General features: G+C 34.8%; 1 protein-coding gene across 14 annotated transcripts in view; it reads right to left on the reverse strand.

The window, feature by feature from the left end:
* Positions 1-25712, reverse strand: part of NUP62CL (nucleoporin 62 C-terminal like) — a 113029-nt gene that overhangs the window by 23291 nt on the left and 64026 nt on the right. For 3 of the 14 annotated variants that reach the window (NM_001433615.1, XM_070256675.1, XM_014729067.3), the window contains 7 exon segments: positions 5302-5368; positions 8847-8958; positions 10689-10823; positions 10967-11016; positions 11274-11424; positions 20375-20531; positions 24815-24916. In NM_001433615.1, coding sequence (NP_001420544.1) covers positions 5302-5368; positions 8847-8958; positions 10689-10823; positions 10967-11016; positions 11274-11424; positions 20375-20531; positions 24815-24916 — 774 coding nt within the window. 14 annotated transcript variants of the gene reach the window in all.

Genomic DNA, 25712 nt, shown 5'->3' on the forward strand with positions numbered 1-25712 from the left:
CTTTCTCTACAGTCCTAATTACATATTGACATCCCCTCAGCTCCACCCAAGAAGCATTGCTGACTGTAGGAAAATATGCAATAGACAGGAAAACAACCGAGTCAAACTCTGTATAATCTCATTTTTCAATGATTTCCAGCCACTGACATTGCCCACATCTCAGCTGCTCTTACAGCTTCTCTAGGTAAGTGGTTTCAATGACAATCTACCTAGAACTGCCTTCTCTAGATCCAATTTAATAGCTACCTTTCGAATCAAATGACTCTTCTTGTCTTTCTCTCTCTCTCCTGTACATGGTAAACTCTGATAACCAGTTCTGCTGCTATCATTTGCCAACCACTAACCAGAGGCCAGGCACTGATCAAGGCAAGTTCAACATTGCTTCTTTTAATCCTTACAAAAACCTAAAAGGTAAATATTAACCTACATTTTTAAAATGGGGACACAGACTCAAAGAGATTAAGCAACAAGTTCACACAACTGTTAAGTGGTAATGCCTTGACTTGAACTCATATGTATCTGACTCAGAAACCTCTCCCCATCAGGCAATCACTACTAAAGCAATACAGAATTTAACCTCCCTCTGATTATTCAAAATACACTTTACAAAGGGATAGGACATTTCTTCCTCTAACACAGGAGAGAAAGAAGAAAAGATGGATGATGATATAGGAATGTCTGAAAGGGAAAGAAGCTCATGGTTGATGGCCTCTATTACTGCAGAGAATGAGGAATCTAGAATGGCAAATAAGAAAATTTATATTATTTTCATACCACATCTTCAAAAACAGTAACAATGATTGGCTAACTACTCCCCAATTGTCTCAATTACTGAGGTCTCATTACATTTCATTATTAGGCAAAAGTCTATACAACTGATTTCCTCCCAATTTTTATTTTGAATCTATAAAAAAGTTGAGAGAACAGTAAAAATCTCAAACTTGTATACCTTTTACCTAGATTAACCCTCTGTTGCCACCTTGCCACAAATTGATCCATTGCATTCTCTTCACCAACGGTTTTGGCTGAACCACTTGAAAGAAAACTACAGACATGACACATCTCTAAAGAATGTAGCATGCAGCTTGTAAGAATCAAAATATTTTCCTACACATCATACTTAATGGTGAAAAACTGAAAGCCATCCCTCTGAGAACAGGAACGAGACAAGGGTGCCCACTCTTACCACTCCTATTCAACATAATACTGGAGGTTTTGGCCAGAGCAATTAGGCAAGAAAAAGAAATATAAGGAATCCAAATTGGAAAGGAAGAAGTGAAACTTTTGCTATTTGCAGATGACATGATTCTATATATATAAAACCCTAAAGAATCCACCAGAAAACTATTAGAAATAACCAACAACTACAGCAAAGTTTCAGGATACAAAATCAATTTTAAAAAATCAGTTTCATTCCTATACACTAACAATGAACTAGCAGAAAGAAAAATCAAGAATACAATCCCATTTACAATCTCAACAAAAAAGAATAAAATACTTAGGAATAAACCTAACCAAAGAGGTGAAAGACCTGTACACTGAAAACTATAAGACATTATTGAAAGAAATTGAAGAAGACAAAAAGAAATGGAAAGATACTCCATGTTCATAGGTTGGAAGAATAAACATAGTTAAAATGTCCATACTATCAAAAGCAATCTACAGATTCAATGAAATCCCAATCAGAATCCCAATGACATTCTTCACAGAAATAGAACAAAGAATCCTAAAATTTATATGGAACAACAAAAGACTCCAAATAGCCAAAGCAATCCTGAGAAAAAAAGAACAAACCTGGAGGCATCACAATTCCTGACTTCAAAATATACTACAAAGCTTTAGTAATCAAAACAGCATAGTATTGGCACCAAAACAGACAAACAGATCTATGTATCAGAATTGAAAGCCCAGAAATAAAACTACACATCTGTGGACAGTTAATCTTTGACAAAGGGGCCAAGAACATACAATGGAGAAAGGAAAGTCTCTTCAATAAATGGTGTTGGGAAAACTGGACAGCCACATGCAAAAGAATGAAAGTAGATCATTATCTTGCACCATACACAAAAGTTAAAAGTCAAAATGGATTAAAGATTTGAATGTAAGACCTGAAATCATAAAACTCCCAGAAGAAAATATAGACAGTACACGCTTTGACATTGGTCTTAATAACATCTTTTTGAACATCCTGTCTACTCAGGCAAGGGAAACAAAAGAAAAAGTTAACAAATGGGGGACTACATCAGACTAAAAAGCTTCTGAAAAGCAAAGGAAACCATGAACAAAATGGAAAGACAACCCACCAACTGGGAGAAAATATTCACAAAACATTTATCAGACACGGGGTTGATCTCCAAAATATATAAAGAACTCATACAACTCAACAACAAAATACCAAACAACCCGATCAAAAAATGGGCAAAGGACATGAACAGACATTTTTCCAAGGAAGATACACAGATGGCCAACAGACACATGAAATGATGCTCAACATCACTAATTATTAGGGAAATGCAAATCAAAACTACAATGAGATATCACCTTACACTAGTCAGAATGGCTATAATTACCAAGACAAAAAACAACAAATGTTAGAGAGGATGTGGAGAAAAGGGAACCCTCATACACTGCTGGTGGGAATGCAAGCTGGTGCAGCCACTACGGAAAACAGTGTGGAGATTTCTCAAAAAATTAAAAATAGAAATACCATATGATCCAGCTATCCCATGACTGGGTATTTATCCAAACAACTTGAAACCAATGATCCAAAGTGATTTATGCACCCCTATGTTCATTGCAGCATTATTCACAATAGCTAGGATGTGGAAGCAACAAAGTTCCCTTCTGCAGGTGCATGGATAAAGAAGATGTTGTATATATATACAATGGAATGCTACTCAGCCATAAAAAAAGACAAAATCGTCCCATTTGCAACAACACGGATGGACCTGAAGGGTATGATGTTAAGTGAAACAAGCCAGACAGAGAAAGACAAATACTGCGTAATTTCACTCATGTGGAAGATAACAAATACGTGGATAAAGAGAACAGATTAGTGGTTACCAGAGGGGGAGAGGGTTAGGGGGTGGGCAAAAGGGACAAAAGGGCACAAATGTATGGTGATGGATAAAAATTAGACTACTGGGGGTGAGCACAAAGAAGTATATTCAGGAATTGACAAATAATAGCATACACCCGAAATTACACAATGTTATAAACTGTTATAATCCCAATAAAATTACTTAAAAGATATTTTCCTACATAACCACAATAACACACATAGGAAAATAATAAAATTCCTTAATATAACTTAATATATAGTCCATATTTAATTTCCCCAATTGTTCAAAATAATATCTTCTTGGTTTTGATCCAGTATCCAATCAAAGTTAAGATGGTAACTTGATTATGTTACTTTTAATCTAAGATAATCTCCTTAATTTTTTTTGTTTTTAATTTTTTTGCTTCCCATGACTGACTTTTGAAGAGTGCAAGCCAATTATCTTTCAGAATGTCTCATACATAGAATGTCTGATTATTTTCCTATGGTTAGCTTCAGGTTAAATATTTTTGGTAAGAATACTACATACGTGACATTGTGTATGTTTTATCACGTCGATCAAGAGGCACACAGTGTCAAGTTATCCCACTATTGGTGATATTAAATTTGATCACTTGATTAAAATTGTACTTGTCAGACAGCTCTGTGATAAAGGTACATTTTCTCCTTTGTAATTTTTAACTAATCTGTGGAGTGATACTTTTGAGATCATATAAATATCCTGTTCCCCAAAAATCTTAAACTCAGTGGTTTTAGCATTCATTGATGACCCTTGCCTGAATCAGTCATTATGCTGGGGCTGCAAAATGGTGACTTTCTCATCAAATTGTACAATTAAAATGGGTGAAATTTATGGTATGTAAATTATACCTCAATAAAACTGCTTTTTGAAACAATAACTCAGTAACTTGTAAGCTTTATTTGGTCCATTTACTGCTAGCATATTTTTTCTTCCAAGAAATAACTGACAGTTGAAAGATTTTATAAATGAAGTGGGGTATCCAAGATCAGGGGAAGCTTAATAAAAGTGCTCTTTTGAAAACTTTTTAATGGTGGTTCTCTCATTCTATCATTCCTTCTACAATTACTAGCTGGCATGTTTCTATAAAGGACCTCCCGTTTCTCTCTTTTTTGTTGGAGTATCACTGTGGACTCACCGGTTCCCGCCCCCCCCATCAGTGTACTATAATCTATTACTGTCATTATTCTTTCTAATGTTTGAACCATCCTAATTTAGCAAATAGAAGACCATTCAAACACAATCTTGTCTCCTGATATAACCTCATTAGTCTTTGAACAATCTTTGTTTTCTGGCATATAAAGTCCCAAACTCACCCTGTACATTTCCTGCCTGAGACCCGAGATCAGTTATTTCCCCAAGAAGCCTTGGTTTCTTTTAACAGGAATGGTATTTGGAAACCAAGATTTAGGTGCCAGATGTGCTGATTGCTACTGGGGAGTCTGCCATTGCTTCTTGGCCCTTTCCATGTACAGAACAAGAGGAGAGGAATTCATACTGATATTTTGCAGTTCAAATTTATAATATTAATATAAAAGAAGGAAAGGAAAAATAGATTTCCTTTATCTTTCAATGAAAATCTTTGTTTTTCATTATTAGAATATGCATTTGCTGTATCCTCCTATATATAAAAGGGCAGTAATATTATTATGCCATATATATTATAATTCTGAAACTAACAATAAACTTATTAAGAAAGTTTAAGATTTCTTTGCAGTTCTTTTTATCCTTAAGATTACATCCTCATGAGGATGTACCATCAAGATCACTATGTTCAAAAGTTATCTGAAATGCATGATTATGTTATAAATTAGTTACACAGCTTTGTTCGGTTTTAGGTCATATTCAATATTACCATTTGTCTTTCTTCCCATTATTTTTGGTTTAATTTTAATTTTTGAGTATTTAAACTTTTATATGGTCCAAAAGTCAAAACTGTATCAAAAGGTATACTCAGAGAAGTCCTGCTTCTATCCTTATCTCCTCCACTTCATTCCTATACACCCCCTATTTTCATTAGTTTCTAATTTATCTTTCCTGTGTTTCACTTTATAAAAATAAGCAATTATAGCTCTTCAGAACTAATGTAGACATACCATGAGTTAAGCAACACTCCTACAACTGAGCTATTATTTGAGTGTGGTCTTGGGGCACAAAACCTGACTGGTCTCACATTTTCTACTTGCTATACAGATAGCTTGGTGTACAAATAAACTCCCACCTGAATTCTGATTAATCCACTGTAGAGAGTCCACATGAGCATTCAGAACTTTGCAGATCTGCTGGAGCTAAAAACATACACAAGATTTTTAGATTGTGATTATTCTGATACGGTAAATAGAAAATTGAAATTACGAAGGGACTTTTTATTTCTTCTCATAATAAATTGACTGGGAATGTACTAAATATTAATGGCTTTTTCTTGCTATTTTATATTTGTAATATTCATTACATCTATATATTAGTTCAATCTAATTATTTTGTATTGTAAAGAATTTGATTCCTACAATTCAGTAAAAGACTGACTACTACAGCACAAAAATAAAGAAAGAATATTGAGACATTTTACAAGAAATTCACACAAAAATTTAAAATATTACTTTTTGTCAACGAAATAAGCAATTTTTTTATTGAGGTATAACTGACATATAACATCATACTAGTTTCAGGTGTACAACATAATGATTTGATATTTGTGTATATTACAAAATGACCACCACGATAAATCTAGTTAATGTCCATCACCACACATAGTTGAAAAATTTTTTTTTCTTGTGATGAAGACTTTTAAGATCTACTCTCAACAATTTTCAAATATGCAATACAGTATTACTAACTATAGTCACCATGCTGTAGATTACATGCCCATGATTATTTATTTTATAACTAGAAGTTTGTACCATTTGACTCCCTTCACCCATTTCACCCACTGCCTGCTCTCTACCTCTGGCAATCACCAATCTGTTCTCTGTATCTACAAGCTTGTCTTTTTGTTTGCTTTTGTTATTAAATTCCACATATAAGTGAGATCATATGATATTTGTCTTTCTCCGTCTGACTTATTTCACTTAGCATAATGCCCTAAAGATCCATTCATGCTGTCACAAATGGCAAGATTTCCAAATCAGCAATTTTCAATAAATGTTAATACTCAGTAGTCAAGTGCATGGGAAAACAGGTACATTTATATACAACCTATACTAATATAAATTGACTCAACTCTTCAAAATGTAAATTTTTACAATATATATGAAAAGTCTTCAAATATTCATATCTTTTAACTCAGTATATTCTACTTCTAGGAAGCTATCCAGAGGAAATAATCAAGCCTAAAGACAACTGGTTATTATAGGGCAATTTTATAATGACAAAAAATTGGAAACAATATCTCCAACAATAAAAACATGATTAAATGTTTTATTTATAAAGTCATCTCTAATGAAATATTATAGAGTCATTAAAGCCATGTTTTCAAGAATGGTTAAAATTTAGGGAAAACACCATGAAAGAATATTAAATGAAGATAGAATACAAAACTTTATATAGGTATGTTTCCAATGCTATTTATAACAAAAGAAATATTTCTACTGGCACAGCAAACAGACTTGAAAGAAATACACTAATATATTAGCAGAGTACTGGTAATATAAGTGATTTAATTTTCTTTACAGATACCCATATTTTCCAAGCTTAATACGTTGAATAAGTATATGTATTAACTTTGTAACAAAAATATTAAACATTTAAAAAATTTTAGAACACTTTTGATGAGTTTTCTAGCAAACTCCAGGATAATACTGAAAATAGGAGGAAATGAAAATGTCACCACACCTGAAAGAACAGAATGTAATAAAAACAGCAAATTTAGTGTATTCCATACACCATATAAAAATGTAACATAGTAGGAAGAATGAATTTTTGTAAGAAAATGTGACTAAATATCATACACCATAATATGGACTTGCTTAACAGAAATTTTAGATATTAAGTACTCTCTTCTACTTCCCCTCAAAAAAGGTAAAAATAAACGGGCAAATCCCATCATCATGAATGCTGTTGAACATAGTTGCTATTTTTCCACCCTGGTGAATGGCCCACAGTAATGAACCTTTGTTGATCCGGTTACAATAAATTATCTACAAGAATATTATTGTTCAGTAAATGTTTTCTCTGCTTCCTGTCCAATGATTTATGTTATCTGAGGAAAGCAAAGAATTGTTGCTGATCTCTTGCTTCTTTTGTCCTGCTATCAAGCAGCAATTATCCTTTCATTCACTCATCTTAAACATCTCAATCACCCTTGCCAGGAAAAACAAAAACAAAGGCTCAAACCATTTGCTCTCCACTACTAAAATAAAACAATTCAAGGCTACGTAGAGAAAAAAGACAAGGATAGGATTACAGTCTCCTTTTACTTACTCTGTTCAGAACGCATCTCTTCTATTTTTAGCACAGAGAGACTAGACACCAGCTCTGCTTCATGTTTAAATCTGCATGAATTTATCTATGCATCAAAATTCTATACAGCAAAACAATTTTGAATTTTGGAGTTACATGGTGATCTAATATTCATTAAAGAGAAAATCTATATTTTGTCAGCTTTTGATAACCTGTGTGAACACAGGGAGATGGTAGCATGGATAATCCCAGACTAATTTATATTTGTCTTTGTTCAACTCTAGATTCACCCAAAGTAGAGAATGGCATAATTTTTATAGCTGGAGAGGACTTCAAGATCCTTTAGTCCAACCTTGACAATTTGAAAAAGAAGGAGCCAAGACCCAGAGAGATTAAGTGACTTAAATAAAACTCGAATGCTTTCTCAAGTATACTGTGGTGTCTCATAATTTAAAAAGTTAGTAATATGTATGTAGGTAAAAAACTATCTGTATATAATCAGACAAAGAGCTTACTAAAGAAAAATCACCACTTATATATTATCATTCATCCTCAACTACCAAGATCCTGGTCCCACTCCTAATTATAATCAACTGATAGAAAGTACAATGGGAGCTCCCACAATGGGAGATTCCTCTTACCATTACTGCCATGGAGTAGGAGTGGGGAAAAGGAGGGCTCCATCTAGCTGCTAACACAATAGGGAAAGACAGAGGAAATAAGCTCTTTAATTAATATCGATAAAGGAGAAAAAAACAATCCTTTCTTACTGCCAAATTAATTCAAAACGTCTCAACTCTCTAACTGGAGCCTTGGCTGTATTTCCCCATGACATCATGAGTTAAGCAGGATCCTATGAGGCAGGTGGAAACCTAATAACCATATTTAACAAAATTTCCATGGAAAAATATATTTTAAGTCTCAAATACTGGACTTATCAAACTTTTAAGATATAACCTAATCATAAATTAAGGACTGCCTGAATATACGTAACAGACTCAAACATATACACTCACAGTTATATGAATATATAGATAAATATGTAAAAGGAAGAATGAACTAGCTAATGAGTAAGTGAACAGAAAAATAAGTACAGGGGCATACTTAGTTAAGTGAAGAACAGAGAGAAAACCCTGAAAATGTAGGGAGGAAAGTCATTTTTTCACCCTTCCGGGAATGAGCACAAAAAACTCACCACCTTTTCTGTCCTTAAATATTTCCTGTCACGCTAACTACACCCAAGAGCTTCATATCTCTAGAGGTAGGTAAAGAGCACTATAGAGGACAGGAGAAGGTGACTAAAGGAACCACAGAATTCTATTTCATACTAAATCTTGGTTGTCTAAACAGATAAAGCAGTTAACATACCGGGTCAGTAGTGCCAGCAAGATTTCCAAATGTATTCAGGTGCTCAATAACGTCCTTGAGATCTTGGGCCATTCGTTTCAGCTGAGGATCTATATTTCCTGCGAATTTGTAACTGAAAAGGCAGGTGAAATAAACGGATTAACAAGAAATGTTTTATCTACTGTGTATTGTTACTTATATACAAAAAGGATACTGCCAACTGGATTTTCCCCAATTCCCCTACCTTCTCAGTGGGTCTCAGTCATGACTAATGGCACATTTTTATGGATGGAGCATTCATGACCTTATTATTACCATATTCAAAAAAGACTCCATAGGTGAAGGCTTTTGTCCACCTTGCCATTTTTACAGTCACCTATTTACTCTCCGGATAACGTTCTGGGGAGCTCTGAAGCAAAGGAACTCGTTTTAGGTGTCAAAAAACCCAGAGGACATTTAGACATATGAGAAGTTATTGGTGTTTAGCAATAGTTAAATAAGTGTTGAGATGTCTTCAATGATTTTGAACATATAAGTTTTCAAAGTAAAATCTTATATAAATACTCCATCATTCAACAAAATACATTTTGAGAAATGAGATTCACAATAACCAAAGGCAGACAAATCTGCTAAGTTCACAACAAACTGATGAGTTGGCTAAATTTTCAAGATTTCCACCCAAACTATTTACACACACACACATACACACACACACTCTCATTTAACCTAATCAAGGAATATGTTTATGAAAATCAAAGTAACCAGAGGGTTTTTCAACCTTAATGTCTATAAGGATTAAAGGATTCAGATTTATTGATAACTATCTACTGTGTTTCTGTCCCAAAGTACTTATAGGTAATTGGTTGCCTAGATTGTTGAAGATTCTGGTAAAGATTTCATCACAGTATAAATGCAGCTACATAAAAGCAACTGGAAAGGGACTAATGTTTCAATTATTCCTTCAAACTACAGTTAGGATCTCATGGCCAAAAACATAATCCTATAAGTTTCCAAAAAAATGAGAAAGCAATGAAAAAACAAAAATTCACCATGGCTGAAATACAAGAGCAGAAACAGAACTAGGGTCCATATAGATTAGCTATACTTTCCACATTTAATGCAACTGCAAAAAAGTTAACTTGCAAGCCTTTCAAAAAATAAGCTCAATCTTAGCTCACTAATAAGCCATTGATAAAATGAGACCGATTTAGTCTTAATCTAGTTTATGTAGCACATTTATAGAAGTTCTCCTAACAAAAGTTTATAATTTGGCCTGATTACCAAATCTCAGTTCCAGAGAGATAAAGTTACTGTGGGAACATTTGGCAATGCATCAAGCAAGGGTAAAGACTGGATCACACACACATAAAATATATCCAGCCCAAGACATTGACAAAATCATTCAATTTTTGAAAGCTATGCAGTTTGTCCCCAGATTAACAAATTACCTTTAAAATAGCAAATGATTTATCACTGAAGCAATTGCATGAACATTAGGTTTAAAAGAGTCAATATAAATAGGAGACCATAAATATCCCACAATACTATGACACCACACACATAAAATTTGTATTTCTAATTTAAGAACAAACTTGACAAATATAAAAACTTTACAGTGGCCATGTATAAGCTTGAGATTAATAACAGTGTACAAAATGCTATAAAACAAAATTGCCAGAATGATTACTTCATTTTCAAGCATCCTGGAAAGATAAACAGAAAAAAGTCAAAATGAGTTGATAAATGGCAACTATAAGAACTTGTCCTTTTCTACTAGTTACTCCCTGCCTTTCAATTCCATTTCTTCCCTTTTTATAGCAGCTAAGTCCTGCCCCATTCCTTGATCTTTATTCAGTTACTTACGTCCTCTTACAGTCCTCATCTGCAGGCAGGAAAAAATCAGACCTACTCTGGTCCTTCACAGACTCCTCTACAGGGGTCAAGAAATCTTCTAGTTCCTTCTGCTGTGACAGGATAAAATCCAATTCTTGTTCCAGCCTGACAAAAACAAGTCAAGAGAAGGGCTGATGAAAGGAATTTGGAGTGACAAAACAAATGTCAATAAATTACAACAAGGAGAAATAAAACTAGACAAAGAGATAGATCTTTAATCTTTCATCCCAGGGAATCTAAGGTTCTACCTTTGCTGATCCAGTTTCGCTTTTTCCACTTCTCCATTTAAAGTAATAATCTATAAAGAAAAATAAGAATATAATAATATAAATATCTGAATTTATATTGTCATTTAAAAATAATATTAATTTTCTCACATATACTTCAAGTATGAAATATTTCTTAATTCAAGGTACTTATTGCCTATGGAAAATATTTTTAAGCTGCTTACCAACACTAGAATAGAAAGTTAACCACAAAACACAGGTCTATTCTCTTGTGTTCATCTGAAAATACGTGTGGAATGCAGGTAGATTAATTAAAATATCTTTTTACCTTCTCACCATTCTCAATCAATGTATGGTCCCGATCATTGACCTGGGCGGCCTGGTAAAGAAAGTGATTCTCTTGATCCTCTAACTCAAGGCTCCATTTGTTTATTAGACCATCCAGCTGACCATACGTCATCACAGGAGTCATGATTGCACTATAAAAAAGGATGCTATACTTTTAAAAGTATGATCAGATTTTTTAAATGAATAATATAGGAGGACTTAGAGATGAAAATAGCACACGAGCAGACATGCTCCCCAACAAAACCACCATAACTGGTAAAGATTATTTTAAAAACAACCAAATTCTCTGGAAATTATCCTAAGGGAATACAGCAAATAAAGAAAGATTTATTAATAAATCTACTAAATCTCAGTGAGAACATCTAAAGTCCATACCACAACCTGCTCCTTTCCTTCCCTTTCAGCTCAGCATGATGGAAGCTCCATTCTGGGTGCACGTGTCCAAAGAAGTAGGTTTCCCTTTCCTCGCAGCGCTTAGTCAAAGTGATCCATTCCTTGTCTAAGCAGTATCCATGAAACAGAGTAGGCAAGCTGATGTTCCATCCCCCACCGGGCAGAACCAAGCAGAATTCTGATTTCCCTGCCAGGTGGTATCAAAAGACTGAGCAGGTAGCTGATTTTCCATCCCACAATCAGGCAATGCTCTGATTCCTCTGCTGGGGCAGTGTCAGCAGAGCTTGGCAGAGAGGTCATCATCAATTTCCTACCCAGCAGAGGCAGGCAGTGGTCTAATTTCCCCTCCAGGGTACTGTTAGTGAAGTCCACTGAAAAGCTGAACCTAAATCACCACCCAGCAGCAACAAAACTTAATAAGGCAGAATGAGATGGAGTTACATTGGGCTTCAGTGTCAGTGGGATCCAATGGGCAGCTAACCGTTATATCTACCTGGCATCATTGAGACTAAACAAGGTAGATCAAGTTGGGGCTAGTAAGGACTCCACTTTCCACCATCCCTGGTATCAGTAAGGCTTAGAGAAAAGCTTAACCTCACACCCACTGGAAAAACCCAGACTGAACAAGGCAGGGAAAAGCAGGGCTAGTCAGCACCCTGTCCCCCTTCTCCCCAGAGCCCATGTCAGGGAGGCCAAGTAGGGAGCTAAGTTTCTATACCAACCCAGCATCAACAAGGCTGAATGAAGTGCTATGAGGTATAGTTGACATCCTGCTTCCACCCTCCTCTTGTATCAGCGGGGTCCAAAACGAAGCTGCAATTCTACCTCCACTCTGCAGCAACTAAACAGTAAGAGGTAGTCCCCTACTTCACTTCGTTCTGGGGTCCTGAGGGCCCAGCTGGGAGCTGGGCTTACATCCTCACTTAGAGGCAATGAAATGGCATGATTCATTGACCCACTTTCATAGAGAATGAGTCAGTAGAGCTGAGGAGGGAGCTGAGAATATCTTTTTACCTTCTCTATCTTTAACTTCCACACCATTCATCTGCATTGAGGCAGTGTGCGAAAGTGCTCCATTTTTGCTGGGGTGATATGGGCAGGGTCCAGTGGGAAGCTGGACATACAAATGCAACCAATCTTTGCACTACACTTTCAACAAAAGGATTACTTGATGAAAAAAGAAGATTTAAATAGGATCCAGACTCTCCTAACATAACAGACAAAATGTTCAGGATACAACTGAAAATCATCTGTCATATCAAGAACCAGGAAAATCACAACTCAGAAGAAAAAAGACAGGGGCTGGCCCAGTGGCACAGTGGTTAAGTTCATGTGCTCCACTTTGGCAGCTCAGGGTTCGCAGGTTCGGATGCTGGGCACAGATCTGCACAATGCTCATCAAGCCACACTATGGTGGCGTCCCACAGACAAAAAATAGAGAAAGACTGACACAGATGTTAGCTCAGGGCCAATCTTCCTTGCCCCCCCCAAAAAAAGAGAGAGAAAAGACAATCCACAGCCTCCAACATTGAGAGGTATCAGATGTTGGAATCATCTGAAACATATTTTAAAGCAACCATCAAAAAATGTTCCAACAAGCCGTTAAGAATTCTCTAAAAACAAATGAAAAATAGAAAACATCAGCAAAGAAACAGAAGGTACAAGAAATAATCAAATGAAAATAAGAGAACTGAAAAACAAAATAACAAATAAAAAGCTCCTTTGAAGGGTTTGATACTAGAGTGGAGATGACAGAGGACAGAATTAGTGAACTTGAGGATAGACCAACAGAATTTACAGAATAGCAGAGAGAAAATATGCACAAAAAAAGAAAAAAATTCCTCAAGGATCTGGAGGACAGTAATAAAAGAGGTAACATTCGTTTCATTGGAGGATGGTATGTTAGAGAGGAAAAGAAAGAATGGGATTGAAAAAGTATTCTGAAAAATAAAGGTGAAAACTTTTGAAATTTAGCAAAAAATGTAAACCTACAGATTCAAGAAGCTGAGCAAATGCCAAACAGAATAATTCAAAGAAATCTACACTAAGACACACAATAGTTAAATTTCTGAACCCTAAAGACCAAAATAGAAAAAATCTTGAAAGCAGCCAGAGAGAAACAACACATTATTTAAAAGGGAACATCAATTCGAATGACAGCAGATTTTTCATTTTAAACCATGGAGGCTAAAAGGAATTTTCACAACATTCTTCAAGAACAGAAAGAAAAAAAGTTGACCACAACTTCCATATCTGGTAAAAATGTCCTTCAGAAGTGAAGGGAAAATAAAGATAGTCTCATGCAAAGTAAACCTAAGAGAAATTGTTGCTAGCAAACCTACCCTTGAAGATTGGCTAAAGAGAAAGAAAATGAAAACAGAAGAAGGATTGGAACTTCATAAAGGAAAGAAGATCAAAATGGATAAAAAGGGTAAAATATAACAGACTATTCTACTTCACATGAGTTTTTAAAATAATATTTGATGTTTGAAGCAAAAAATATACCATCACATAATGTGGTGTTCGATGTAGATGGAGGAAATACTTGAGACAATTATACTTCAAAAGTAAGAAGAGTAGGGGCCGGCCCAGTGGCACAGCAGTTAAGTGTGTACATTCTGCTTCGGCAGCCTGGGGTTCGTGAGTCTGGATCCCAGATGCAGACATGGCACCGCTTGGCACACCATGCTGTGGTAGGCATCCCACATATAAAGTAGGGGAAGATGGGCATGGATGTTAGCTCAGGGCCAGTCTTCCTCAGCAAAAAGAGGAAGATTGGCAGCAGTTATCTCAGGGCTAATCTTCCTCAAAAAAAAAAATAAGTAAGAAGAGTAAAGGAAACTAAATGGAAGTAAGGTTTCTACACTTCATTCAAAGTGATAAAATGTCAATATGTCTGACTGTTTTAAGAAATGTATGTATATTGTAATACATAGAGCAACTAGTAAGAAAACTATACAAACCAATGTACTCAGAAACACTATAAACAGAACAAGATGGAACCCTAAAAAATGTTTGAATAACCCACAGGAAGGCTAAAAAAGAAAAAAAAAGAAACAGAAAACCAAAAACAGGGGTAACAAACAAAAACTAAATAATAAAGTGGCAGACTTAAGCACTAACATCAATAATTACCTGAAATGTAAATGTGCTAAATATACCAACTAAACAGAGATTGGCAGAGTAGATAAAAATTATGATCCATCAATATGCTGTCTACAAGAAACTGACTTCAAATACAAGGACACAGATAGGTTGAAAGTAAAACAAAGGGAAAAGACATACATGCAAGATTAACTTTTAAAAAGAATGGCTACATTAATGTCACATAAAGTTGATTTCAGAGCAGAGAAAATTACCAGAGCCAAAGAGGGACATCACATGATGATAAAGGCGTCAAACCACCAGGATGGCCATTAATCCTAAACATGTAGGCAACCAAATAGCAGAGCCTCAAAATACATAAAGTAAACTGACAGAGCTAAAGAGAGAAATAAACAAACCCACAATAACAATTGGGGACTTCAAAAAACCATGCTTCACAACTGAAAGAAGCATTAGAAAAAAAAACTGCAAGGATACAGATCTGAAAATACAATGAAGCAACAGGATGTAATCACATATAGAACACTCTACCCAACAGCAGAAAACACTACTTTCAGGTGCCTATGGAACAGTCACCAAGAAAGACTATATCATTATCATAAAATAAATCTGAATAAATATAAAAGAACAGAAATTATACAGAACATGTTCTCCAACCATAATGGAATCAAACTAGAAATCAATACAGAAAGAAAACAAGAAAATCTCCAAAGACTTGGAAATTAAACAACACACGTCTAAATAACCTACAGGTCAAAGAAGAATTTGCAAAAAGAAAAAATTCAGTACATAGAATTGAATGAAAATGAAAACACAACAGATCAGAATATGTGGTGCACAGCTAATGCAGTGGTGAGGAGGATATTTATAGCACTAAATGCTTACATAAAAGAAGAAAGGTCTCAAATCAATAACCTAAAAATACCTCAAAAAACTAGAAAAAAGAGCAAAATGTAATGTAATGCAACTAGAAGAAAGAAATAATATGAATAGATATCAATGAAATTGAAAGTAAAAACAATAGAGAATAATCAATGAAACAAAAGTTTTGAAGTAAAACTGTCACTATTTGGAGATGACATGATTTTCATATATAGAAAACCCTAAAGAATCTACCAAATAGCTACTGGAAATAAGGAACAAATACAGTAAAGTTACAGGGTACAAAATCAACATACAAAAATCAGTTGCATTTCTATACACTAATAACAAAACAGCAGAAAGAGAAATCAAGAATACAATAACATTTATAATTGCAGCAAAAAGAATAACCTAGGAATAAATTTAACCAAAAAGATGAAATACTTGGACACTGAAAATGATAAGAAATTTTTGAAAGAAACTGAAGAAGACACAAAGAAATAGAAAGATATTCCATGCTCATGTACTGGAAGAATTAACATAGTTAAAATGTCCACATTACCTAAAGCAATCAACAGATTCAATGCAATCCCTATCAAAATCCCAACATTTTTCATGCAAATAGAACAAAGAATGCAAAACTTATGTGGAACGACAAAAGACCCCGAATAGCCAGAGTAATCCTGAGAAAGAAGAAAAAAGCTGGAGGCAGCACATTCTCTGATTTGAATGTATACTACAAAGCTATAATAATCAAAACAGCATGGCAGAAAAACAGACACACAGGTCAATGAAACAGAATTGAGAGCTCAGAAATAAACCTACACATTTCTGGACAGCTAATATTTGACAAAGGAACCAAGAACATACGATGGAGAAAGAAAAGACTCTTTAATAAATGATCTTGGGAAAACTGGACAGTCACATGCAAAAGAACTATCTTATACCATACACAAAAATTAACTCCAAATGGATTAAAGACTTGAATGTAAGACCTGAAACCATAAAAATCCTAGAAGTAAATAGAGGTTGTATGCTCTGTGATATCAATTTTAGAAATATCTTTTTGAATTTGTCTCCTGAGGCAAATGAAACAAAAGAAAAAATAAACAACTGGGACTACATCAAAGTAAAAAGCTTCTGCACAGCAAAGGAAATCATCAACAAAACGAAAAGATGTACCAATTGGGATATTTGCAAATCATATATCCAATAAGTGGTTAATATCCACAATATATAAAGAACTCATACAACTCAATAACAATAAAAAAAAACCCACCCCATTAAAAAATGGACAGAGTATCTGAGCAGGCATTTTCCCAAAGAAGATATACAGATGGCCAGCTGGCACATGAAAAGATATTTATCATCATTAATTACTAGAGAATGCAAATCAAAATCATGAGTTATCACCTCATGTCCATCAGAAAGGCTATTATTAAAAAGACAATAAATAAGTGTTGGAGAGGATGTGGAGAAAAGGGAACACATCTACACCGTTGGTCGGAATGAAAATTGGTGCAGCCACTATGGAAAGCAGTATGGAGAGTCCTCAAAAAATTAAAAATAGAACTACCATATGATCCAGCTATCCTACTCCTGAATGTTTATCCAAAGAACACAAAAACATTAATTTGAAAAGATATATGCACCCCTATGTTCACTGCAGCATTCACAATAGCCAAGACTTGGAAATAATCGAAGTGCCTATTAACAGATGAATGGATAAAGATGTGGTATATACGTGCAATGGAATACTACTCAGCCATAAAAAAGATGAAATCTTGCCATTTGCGTCAACATGGATGGATTTGGAGGGTATTATGCTAAATGAAATAAGTCAGACAGAGAAACACACATACCATATGATTTCACTCATATGTGGAAGATAAAAAAACAGAAACAAACACATACATACAGAGAATAGATTGGTGGTTACCAGAGGGAAAGGGAAGTGGTGGGGAGGGGAAAGTGGGTAAAGGGAGACATTTGTACAGTGATGGATGGAAACTAGACTTTTGGTGGTGAATACAAAAGATGAAATATAATGATGTACACCTGAAATTTATATAATGTTATAAACCAATGTCACCTCAATTTAAAAAATGGAAAAAAATAAAATAAATGTTATGCTCTTTAAAAAAAAACTACTTCTTTGAGAAAAGATCAATAAAATTGATAAAAGAAAGGTAAAAATCACCAATATCAGAAATGAAACAAGAGAATATCACTACAGCTATCAAAAGGACAAAAGGGGAATATTTTGAACAACTTTATGCTCATAAATTTGAAAATTTAGAAGAAACAGACCAATTCCTTGAAAATCACACACTACTAAACTCATCGAAGATGAAACAGATCACCTGAATAGTCCTAAAAGTATTAAAGAAATTGATTTGTAATTTAAAAGCTCCCAAAAAAGAAATATCCAGGCCCAGAGGTTTCACTGGAGAATTCTGCCAAACATTTAACAAATTAACGCAAATTTGACACAATTTCTTCTCTACAACAGAAGAGAAGGGAATACTTCCCAGATCATTTTATGAGGCTATATTATCTGCATATCAAAACGAAAGAGAATAAAAGAAGAAAGAAAAGAAGCACATCAATAACTTTCACGAACTTAGATACAAAAGTCCTCAAACAAAATACTAGCAAACCAATTCCAAAAATGTATAAAAAAATCATATACTATGACCAAATGGAATTTATTCCACATATGCAAGGCTGTTTCAACATTTGAAAACCAATCAGTATAATTCACTATATCATCAAGCTAAAGAAGAAAAATCTTAAAAGATTGTATCAATTGAGGCAGAAAAAGCATTTGACACAAATATATGCAACTGATTTTTGACAAAGGTGCAAAAGCAATTCAATGGAGGAAGACAGTCTTTCAACAAATGATGCTAGAAAAATTGGACATCCATAGACAAAAAGATGAACCTCAATCTAAAACTCATACCTCACACAAAAATTAACTCAAAATAGATCAAGAGCTTGCACATAAAATATAAAACTATAAAACTTTTAGGAAAAAAACCTGGAGAAAATCTTTGGGATCTATGGTTAGACAAAGAGCTCTTAAACTTGACACTAAAAACATGATCCATTAAAGGAAAAATTGATAAATTAGACCTCATCAATTATAATTCTTTGTTTGGCAAAATACCTTGCACAAAAGATGAAAGTCAAGTCATAGAGTTACAGAAAATATTTATAAACCACATATCTGACAAAGGACTGGTATCTAGAATATATAAAATTCTCAAAACTTAGTAAAAAAACAAATTCAAGTAGAAAGTGGACAAAAGACATGAACAGACACTTCACCAGAGAGAATATGCTGATGGCAGACAAATACATGACAAGATGTTCAACATCATTAATCAGCAGGGAAATGCAAATTAAAACCACAATGAGATATCACTTCATATCTATTAGAAGGCCTAAAATACAAAATAGTGACAACACCAAATCCTGGCGAGAATGCGGACAAGCTGGATCCCTCACGCCTTGCTGTTGGACATGTAGAGTAACATGGCCACTGCGGAAAAGAACTTGGCAGCATCTTAAAAAAATAAAGGTGCAATGACCATACCCCCCAGCAACTGTGCTCTTGGGCATTTATCCCAGAGAAATGAGACTTGTGTTCACAAAATACCTGTACGTAAATGTTCATAGTAGCTTTATTCATAATAGCCAGAAACTGGAAATAACCTAGGTGTCATGTGCATCAACAAATGAATAGTTAAATAAACTATGGTACATCCACAATACCATGGAATACTACTCAGAAATGAAAAAAGAACAAACTACTGATGCACATGACTTTACCTCAAGGAATTATGCCTATTAAAACAAACTCAGTCTCCAAAGATTGCATACTATATGATTCCATTTGTCTATCTGTATATCGTTTATTTAAATGTCAAGATTATAGAAATGGAGAACAGATTAATTGTTGCCTGGGGTCAGAGAAAGGAGGGGAGGGTAGTGGGTATGGCTATAAAAGGGCAACAGGAGGGATCCTTGTGGTGATGAGACTGTTCTACATCTTGATTGTATCAATGTCAATATCCTGGATGTGATATGGTAGTATAGTATTCCAAGACATTATTATTGGGAGAAACTAGGTAAAGGGACACAAAGAATACTTTGTATTATTTCTTAGAAGTACATGTGAATCTATAATTATCTCAAAATATAAAGTTTAATTTCAAAAAATGAACAATTAGAGAGAAATATGGAATAGATTGTAAGAATATAGGATGTAGAGCTCAACTGTCTGAATTTTAATCCTGGCTCAACCATTACCAAGTGTGTGACCAGGGGCAGATTATAAAATTTTTATGTGCTCCAGTTTTCTCATCTATAAAATGGGAACAAGAATAGTACTTACCTCATAGGCTTATTGCGAGGATTAAATGATATGATGTCTGTAAAGCACTGCCATATTGCTAAACATATAATTATTACACAATAAATGTTAGCTATTATTAGTAATAGTAATAATTGTATTATAATGATAAGAAGAAGACAAAGGTGTGCTGCTAATTGTTCAACTTCCTAAACTACAGAAATCCTTTCTCTAACTGCCCCTTCAATTCTGAGTCATATACCTAACTTTCAAAAACTATTCTAAAGCTATACAAGCAAATCATGTCTTGCACATGATAAATAAAATGAAACTCACATAAATTTTCAAATAAATAGGCTTACTTAACAGTCGAAGTAAAAGGTATGGAAGTACTACCGACTGGGACAGTGTTATTAATCCCAGTTGATGACAGTGGTTTTAAATTGAAGGTAATGCCACTGGTGGTTGTAGTAGTGGTGGTGGTGGTGACAGTGGTAGTGGTGGTCGTTGACGTTGTAGCTGGAAAATAAAATGTGTAATGTCAGTAAGAAATGAGAAACATTTTATTTAGTCCTTGAGCATTCAGGATAAAATCTATAGAAGCATTTTTTTAAAATGTGAATTTGAACTCAAGTTGTGTGGATTTGAACTCAATGCTGTTGTAATATGAAGTGATCCATGGCAGGTCAGGTATCTGAACTAACCTTCCTGCTAAGAACTAAAAATTCTGGATATTTTCGTAAAAGAAAATAAAATTTACAACCTGAAAAGACCTATAACCATTAAAGAAATTGAATCAATCCTCAAAACTCTTTCCATAAAGAAAACTCCAGACCCAGACGACCTCACTAGTAAGTTTTACTAAACGTTCAAGGAAAGAATAATTGCAATCTTACACAAACTCTCTATACATCTATAGCTTCGTATACTTATGTGGAATATATCTGCATAATTAATTCCCAGAAATGAAATTGCTGGATCAAAGGGTCAGCATGCTCTAAATTTTAATATTTCTTGCCAAATTGCCCTACCAAAAGGATTTTGCCAATTTACATTCATATCAAAAGGGGAGGAGTGCCTGTTTTTCTACATTATAGCAAATACTAGGCATATATCTTTGCCAGTTTACTAGGTAAAAGACTCTCAAAGCTTAATCTACAGCCCAGACCTGTCTCCTACGTGTCTTTTTCTATCATACCCCTACTAGAAGGCCCTGCTCGCTGTAGATGAAATCCTCAGTATACTTCATGGCCTAGCTCACATTCGTCCTTCCCCATGTTTGTCAGTCACTTCTCTCCTACTCACTGTTAACCCTTGGTTTTCTGAACTTCTATAGCACTTTTGGGTTTTTCTATACACTGAGCACTTAGAGAACAATGCACATAAAAATGTGGCTGCTGGGGACTGGAAATGTTTTCTTTTCTTCTTTTTGGTTCTCTGTATTTTCAAATGTTTTTGTAATTAGCAAATGCTGCTTCTGTAACAAGAAATTTGTTATAAAAATATATTATAACATGTACACAATTGTTTGTTTTACATTAGGCTTGCTTTCCCAATTAGCAATATTTTTCTGGTTAATGGCTGTACTAGATAAATATATAAATCATGGTACCTGCCAACATACACTGCCTATTCTAAGGGAAACTGGACTACTCAGTTCCCGCTGCAGGATCAGGCTCAAACACCCATTCTTTACTCCAGTAGTTCTGTCCTTTGCTCCTGGTTCACAGTTGATTGGGACAAGAGTGGCCGTCTGAAATATGGGAAGCATCCCATATGCTACTGGCAGCCCAGGAGAGGGTTTGGCAGAAAAAGCTCTAGCCCCAAACAGGGATAAGATGGGTCAGAATCTCATTTTCATAAATTTAGAACTGTGGAAAGAATCAGACTGTAGATAGAAATATGGAAAGAATCAGACTTTAAGCAGAAATTTGGAAGTATTTCCAAAAGTGTAGAAAGAATAGGACTATAGGCAGAGGAAGTTGAAAGGACTGACAGAGGAAGAACACAAAGTAGAATTAAGGAGTGATGAGTAAGTCAAATTAAGAATAAGCTAAACAGTAAGGCAGAAAAAGAGGTAAGGAAACCAATGAGAAGTTAAAAAAAGAAGTAGACAAAGGGAGAATAGCTGAATCATGTTTATACAATATTAGATTCAGGAGGTCCCTAAAGCCTTTCAAACAACTCAACTTTCAATTTCCTTAAAGTTCAGTGCCACCACAATACCTGTATTAGATTTCCACAAGATTCCATTTCCCTTTTGGCCACAAGGATCCTTACAATAATTCCCGCCATTCTTTGTGTTAGCCTTTGTGAGGGTGGAACGAGCACCACAAGGGAAGCCCATGCCCAATCACAAAGGACTCCTAGAGTCACTATCACCCAAAACACTGGAGAGATTACAGATTGGATTCCCACGTGGCATTCTTTACAGCTATATGTCATCACGTTCTTCATCTGAGAATAAAAGTCTTATCTGAAAAGAAATCCTTCCCCAGAAATGCTGAAAATTAATGACATTGTCAAACCCCCCCTTTATTAATTCATTCAAACACTGTGTAACTACTATATTCAAGACAGAAAAACAATTAAGAAAAAAACAAATTCTTCTTGTAAAGGAGCTTATCTTCACCCAAAGAAGATTTTTTTAGAAAAAGTAATCTGTATTTCCTAACATGGACAGATATCCAAAGATGATATATACTTAGAAAACAGCAAATGCTAAGATTACGTGTATGTGTATGTGTGCATGTATGCGTCTGTGTGAATATATATATATCCCACTTTTGTAAAACAAATAAATGTCATATGTGTCTGTACGCATTTGGAAAAAAGGCAGGAAAGATAAACACCAAACTGTTCTCTCTAGAGAGAGTGATATATGTATATATGTATATATGCATGTGTATATGCTTTTTATAACAAAAAAAGCAACTAACATCACTACCACTAAAGATAAAGCTAAACAGACAAACAAAACACCTCCCCAAAGATGTTGTGACACTTTCAGGAAATTAAGACCTGTCAGCCTAAACACAAAAGAATTCTGAGTCATAAAAAAGGAATGATTATTTTAATCTTTATATACAGTATTTATCTTTGTTCCTTATTTTTATGCTATTTTTAAAAGGTATAAATTAGCTCTGGTGTACGAGATAATATTCAAATCACAATAATATTTCAATTAATACTGAAAGAAGCAATGGATTTGAGAATGAAGGTTCTATCACAGTCTGATTTTGCAAGTTACAACCTTGGTCTAATCTAAATACAGTCAACTCGACATTATCTGTGTAGTAAAAGGGAAGTCCAGTTCTATAAACAGAAAATAATTGCATACTAAATTTGGATTTACATTTAAATAACTCTCATTCTGATAGTCTTAAAAATCATTACACAAAATAGTGAAAACATCCTTTAAAAGATCCGACTATCCAATTTTCCTATCCTGTCCCCAGTGAACAACTGTGTATCTTACTCCATGCTGGAAATGGACATCATTACCTTCTCAGACTCACACAAAAGATGAGATTGATAACAAGCCAGCTTCCCTTGAAACTTGCTGATTATACCCAGGGCAGAGAATAATCCCAAATGGCTATAAATTTGCAGATACAGACATCTGAAAGCTGCTACACAAGGTTGATTTGTGAGATGAAGAACCTGAGCAAGTAAATACATTTGGGGGAAGGAAAGGTGAGTAGGGGGTTAAAAAAAAAAGCAACTCTGTGTTGGGGGTGTCGAGTTGAGACATATCTGATGGACAGGCAGGTAAGACCATGAGGTAGCGGTGGATGGAATGGCGATAACGGATGGGCTAGTAGCAAAGGTACCAGTTTGCAGGAAGGAATTTGAGACTTCAGTAGGTAGGGGGTGGGTTATGGCAGAGTCACCAAAAAGCCCGTCAACTCGTATTTCAAGGATTCAACTCATGACTGAACGAATCAGTTCTTTGTTCAGGATTTTATGGGGGAAATTATGAGTCACATTTTTTGCAAATATGGTAGCTTATAAAGTTCTCAAGACTCACCCTTCATAACTCTCATAGGTTGGCCTGTTAGCCTAGTACATAGTAGAAATTCAGTTGGAAGTGTTGGTCATGCAAAAGACTAAATAAATACATGGTGTACATCTCTGTTTAGGAATAGTTACTTTAAGTTTAAAAGGGATTGACTTCTAGTTTACGCTAGGTTTGAAAAAAGATTCATTTCAGCCCTAAATAAACTTTTTAAAGTAAAAACAAATAAGACTTCCCTAAAATGGAATCTGACTTAAATAGTAGGTTTAATTAGCAACTGACCCCTAACCATTCAGCTCACCATAGCTATAAGGCAACAGGTAACCAAGTTTTCTTCAAACTATGACCTAACTAGCTCCTAACTGGCAGAAAGAAATTTAGGATAGGTCTACAGAAACTCTTGTAATCAGCTTTAGAAGAGGGTCAACTTTAATAGTACAGGTCAAAACTTTAACTTTTAGAAAAAAAGCTCCTATCAATCCTAATATATTGGATCAATTTAAACACTATGATCAATAACAATAACTCAAGTTTAAAAGTTGACAAGAATTTGATAGCAGCTTTGATTGTAGTCATCTCAGAAAAGTAATATCATTGATATCAACTGTCTCATTCTACTCTTTAGCATTTGAAAATATTGGTGTACCTTTTGGATACTCTGATGAGATGTTAAAAACCTGCTTAGACAGTCCTAGAAGCTATGGAATACAACCTACTTACTGCTTGTTATACAGCACATTTCCAATGAGCATCCAAACACATCCAAATAATTCTAAAACCTTACTAGATGCAGTAGTAGTGGCTGTTCCACCTGCTCCAGGGACTTTTAATCCAAATCCCAAAGTCATACCACCAAGTGTTCCAGCCGAAGTTGTTGGGGCACCAACTGCAGAGAACAACATAACCTATTACCCTTTTAATCAAAAACAGTGAGGAATTTATATACAGTCTTTTTAATCTGAAGGATCCTTCAGAAACTTTTGGCTAAACTTCAAAAAACTGTGCTCAATTCATTTCTATGAAATGTCCAGAAAAGGTAAATCCATGGAGACAAAAAGAAGATTAGTAGTTGCCTGCATCTGAGAGATCTTACTGGGATGATAGAAATGTTCTAAAACTGGATTACAGTGCTAGTCACACAATTCAGTAAACTTATTAAAAATCTCTGAATTATAAAACTTAATTTTATGATATGTAAGTTATATCTTATTAAAGTTAATTTAAAAAATACTGTGGTTAACATTTCTTCTCATTATGTAGACAAGGACATCAAAGACAGGAAGAAAAAAAAGCCTGTCAAAGGTCAGAGGGCAAGTCTTTGGTTGAAAGTAGAATTCATTCAATAATTTAAACTCCCAACCTCAGACATCGTCATAATCACAAAATCTATTGTAGTTGAGAAGGATATTCTTACATATATCAAAAGGTTTCCAGAATCTCGGTTATGTCTTAAAATTGGAAGTCTACTTGGCAGAAAATACAATTCAAGTGATAACCAGGAATTTTAACTAATGTTTACCTATGCCAACTACATAAGAGGATAGGGATGGTAGGCCACTGTTTTCACACTCAACTAGGCATCAGAAATTCCTGGCAAGTTTTACTGCCAGGAATGGTGACAATCTTGCTATAATAGGGCTTTGGGGGACTGTATTATTGACAGGATTACAATAACAAAGGCT

This window comes from Equus caballus, chromosome X, assembly GCF_041296265.1.
Source record: "Equus caballus isolate H_3958 breed thoroughbred chromosome X, TB-T2T, whole genome shotgun sequence".
Classification (NCBI taxonomy): Eukaryota; Metazoa; Chordata; class Mammalia; order Perissodactyla; family Equidae; genus Equus; species Equus caballus.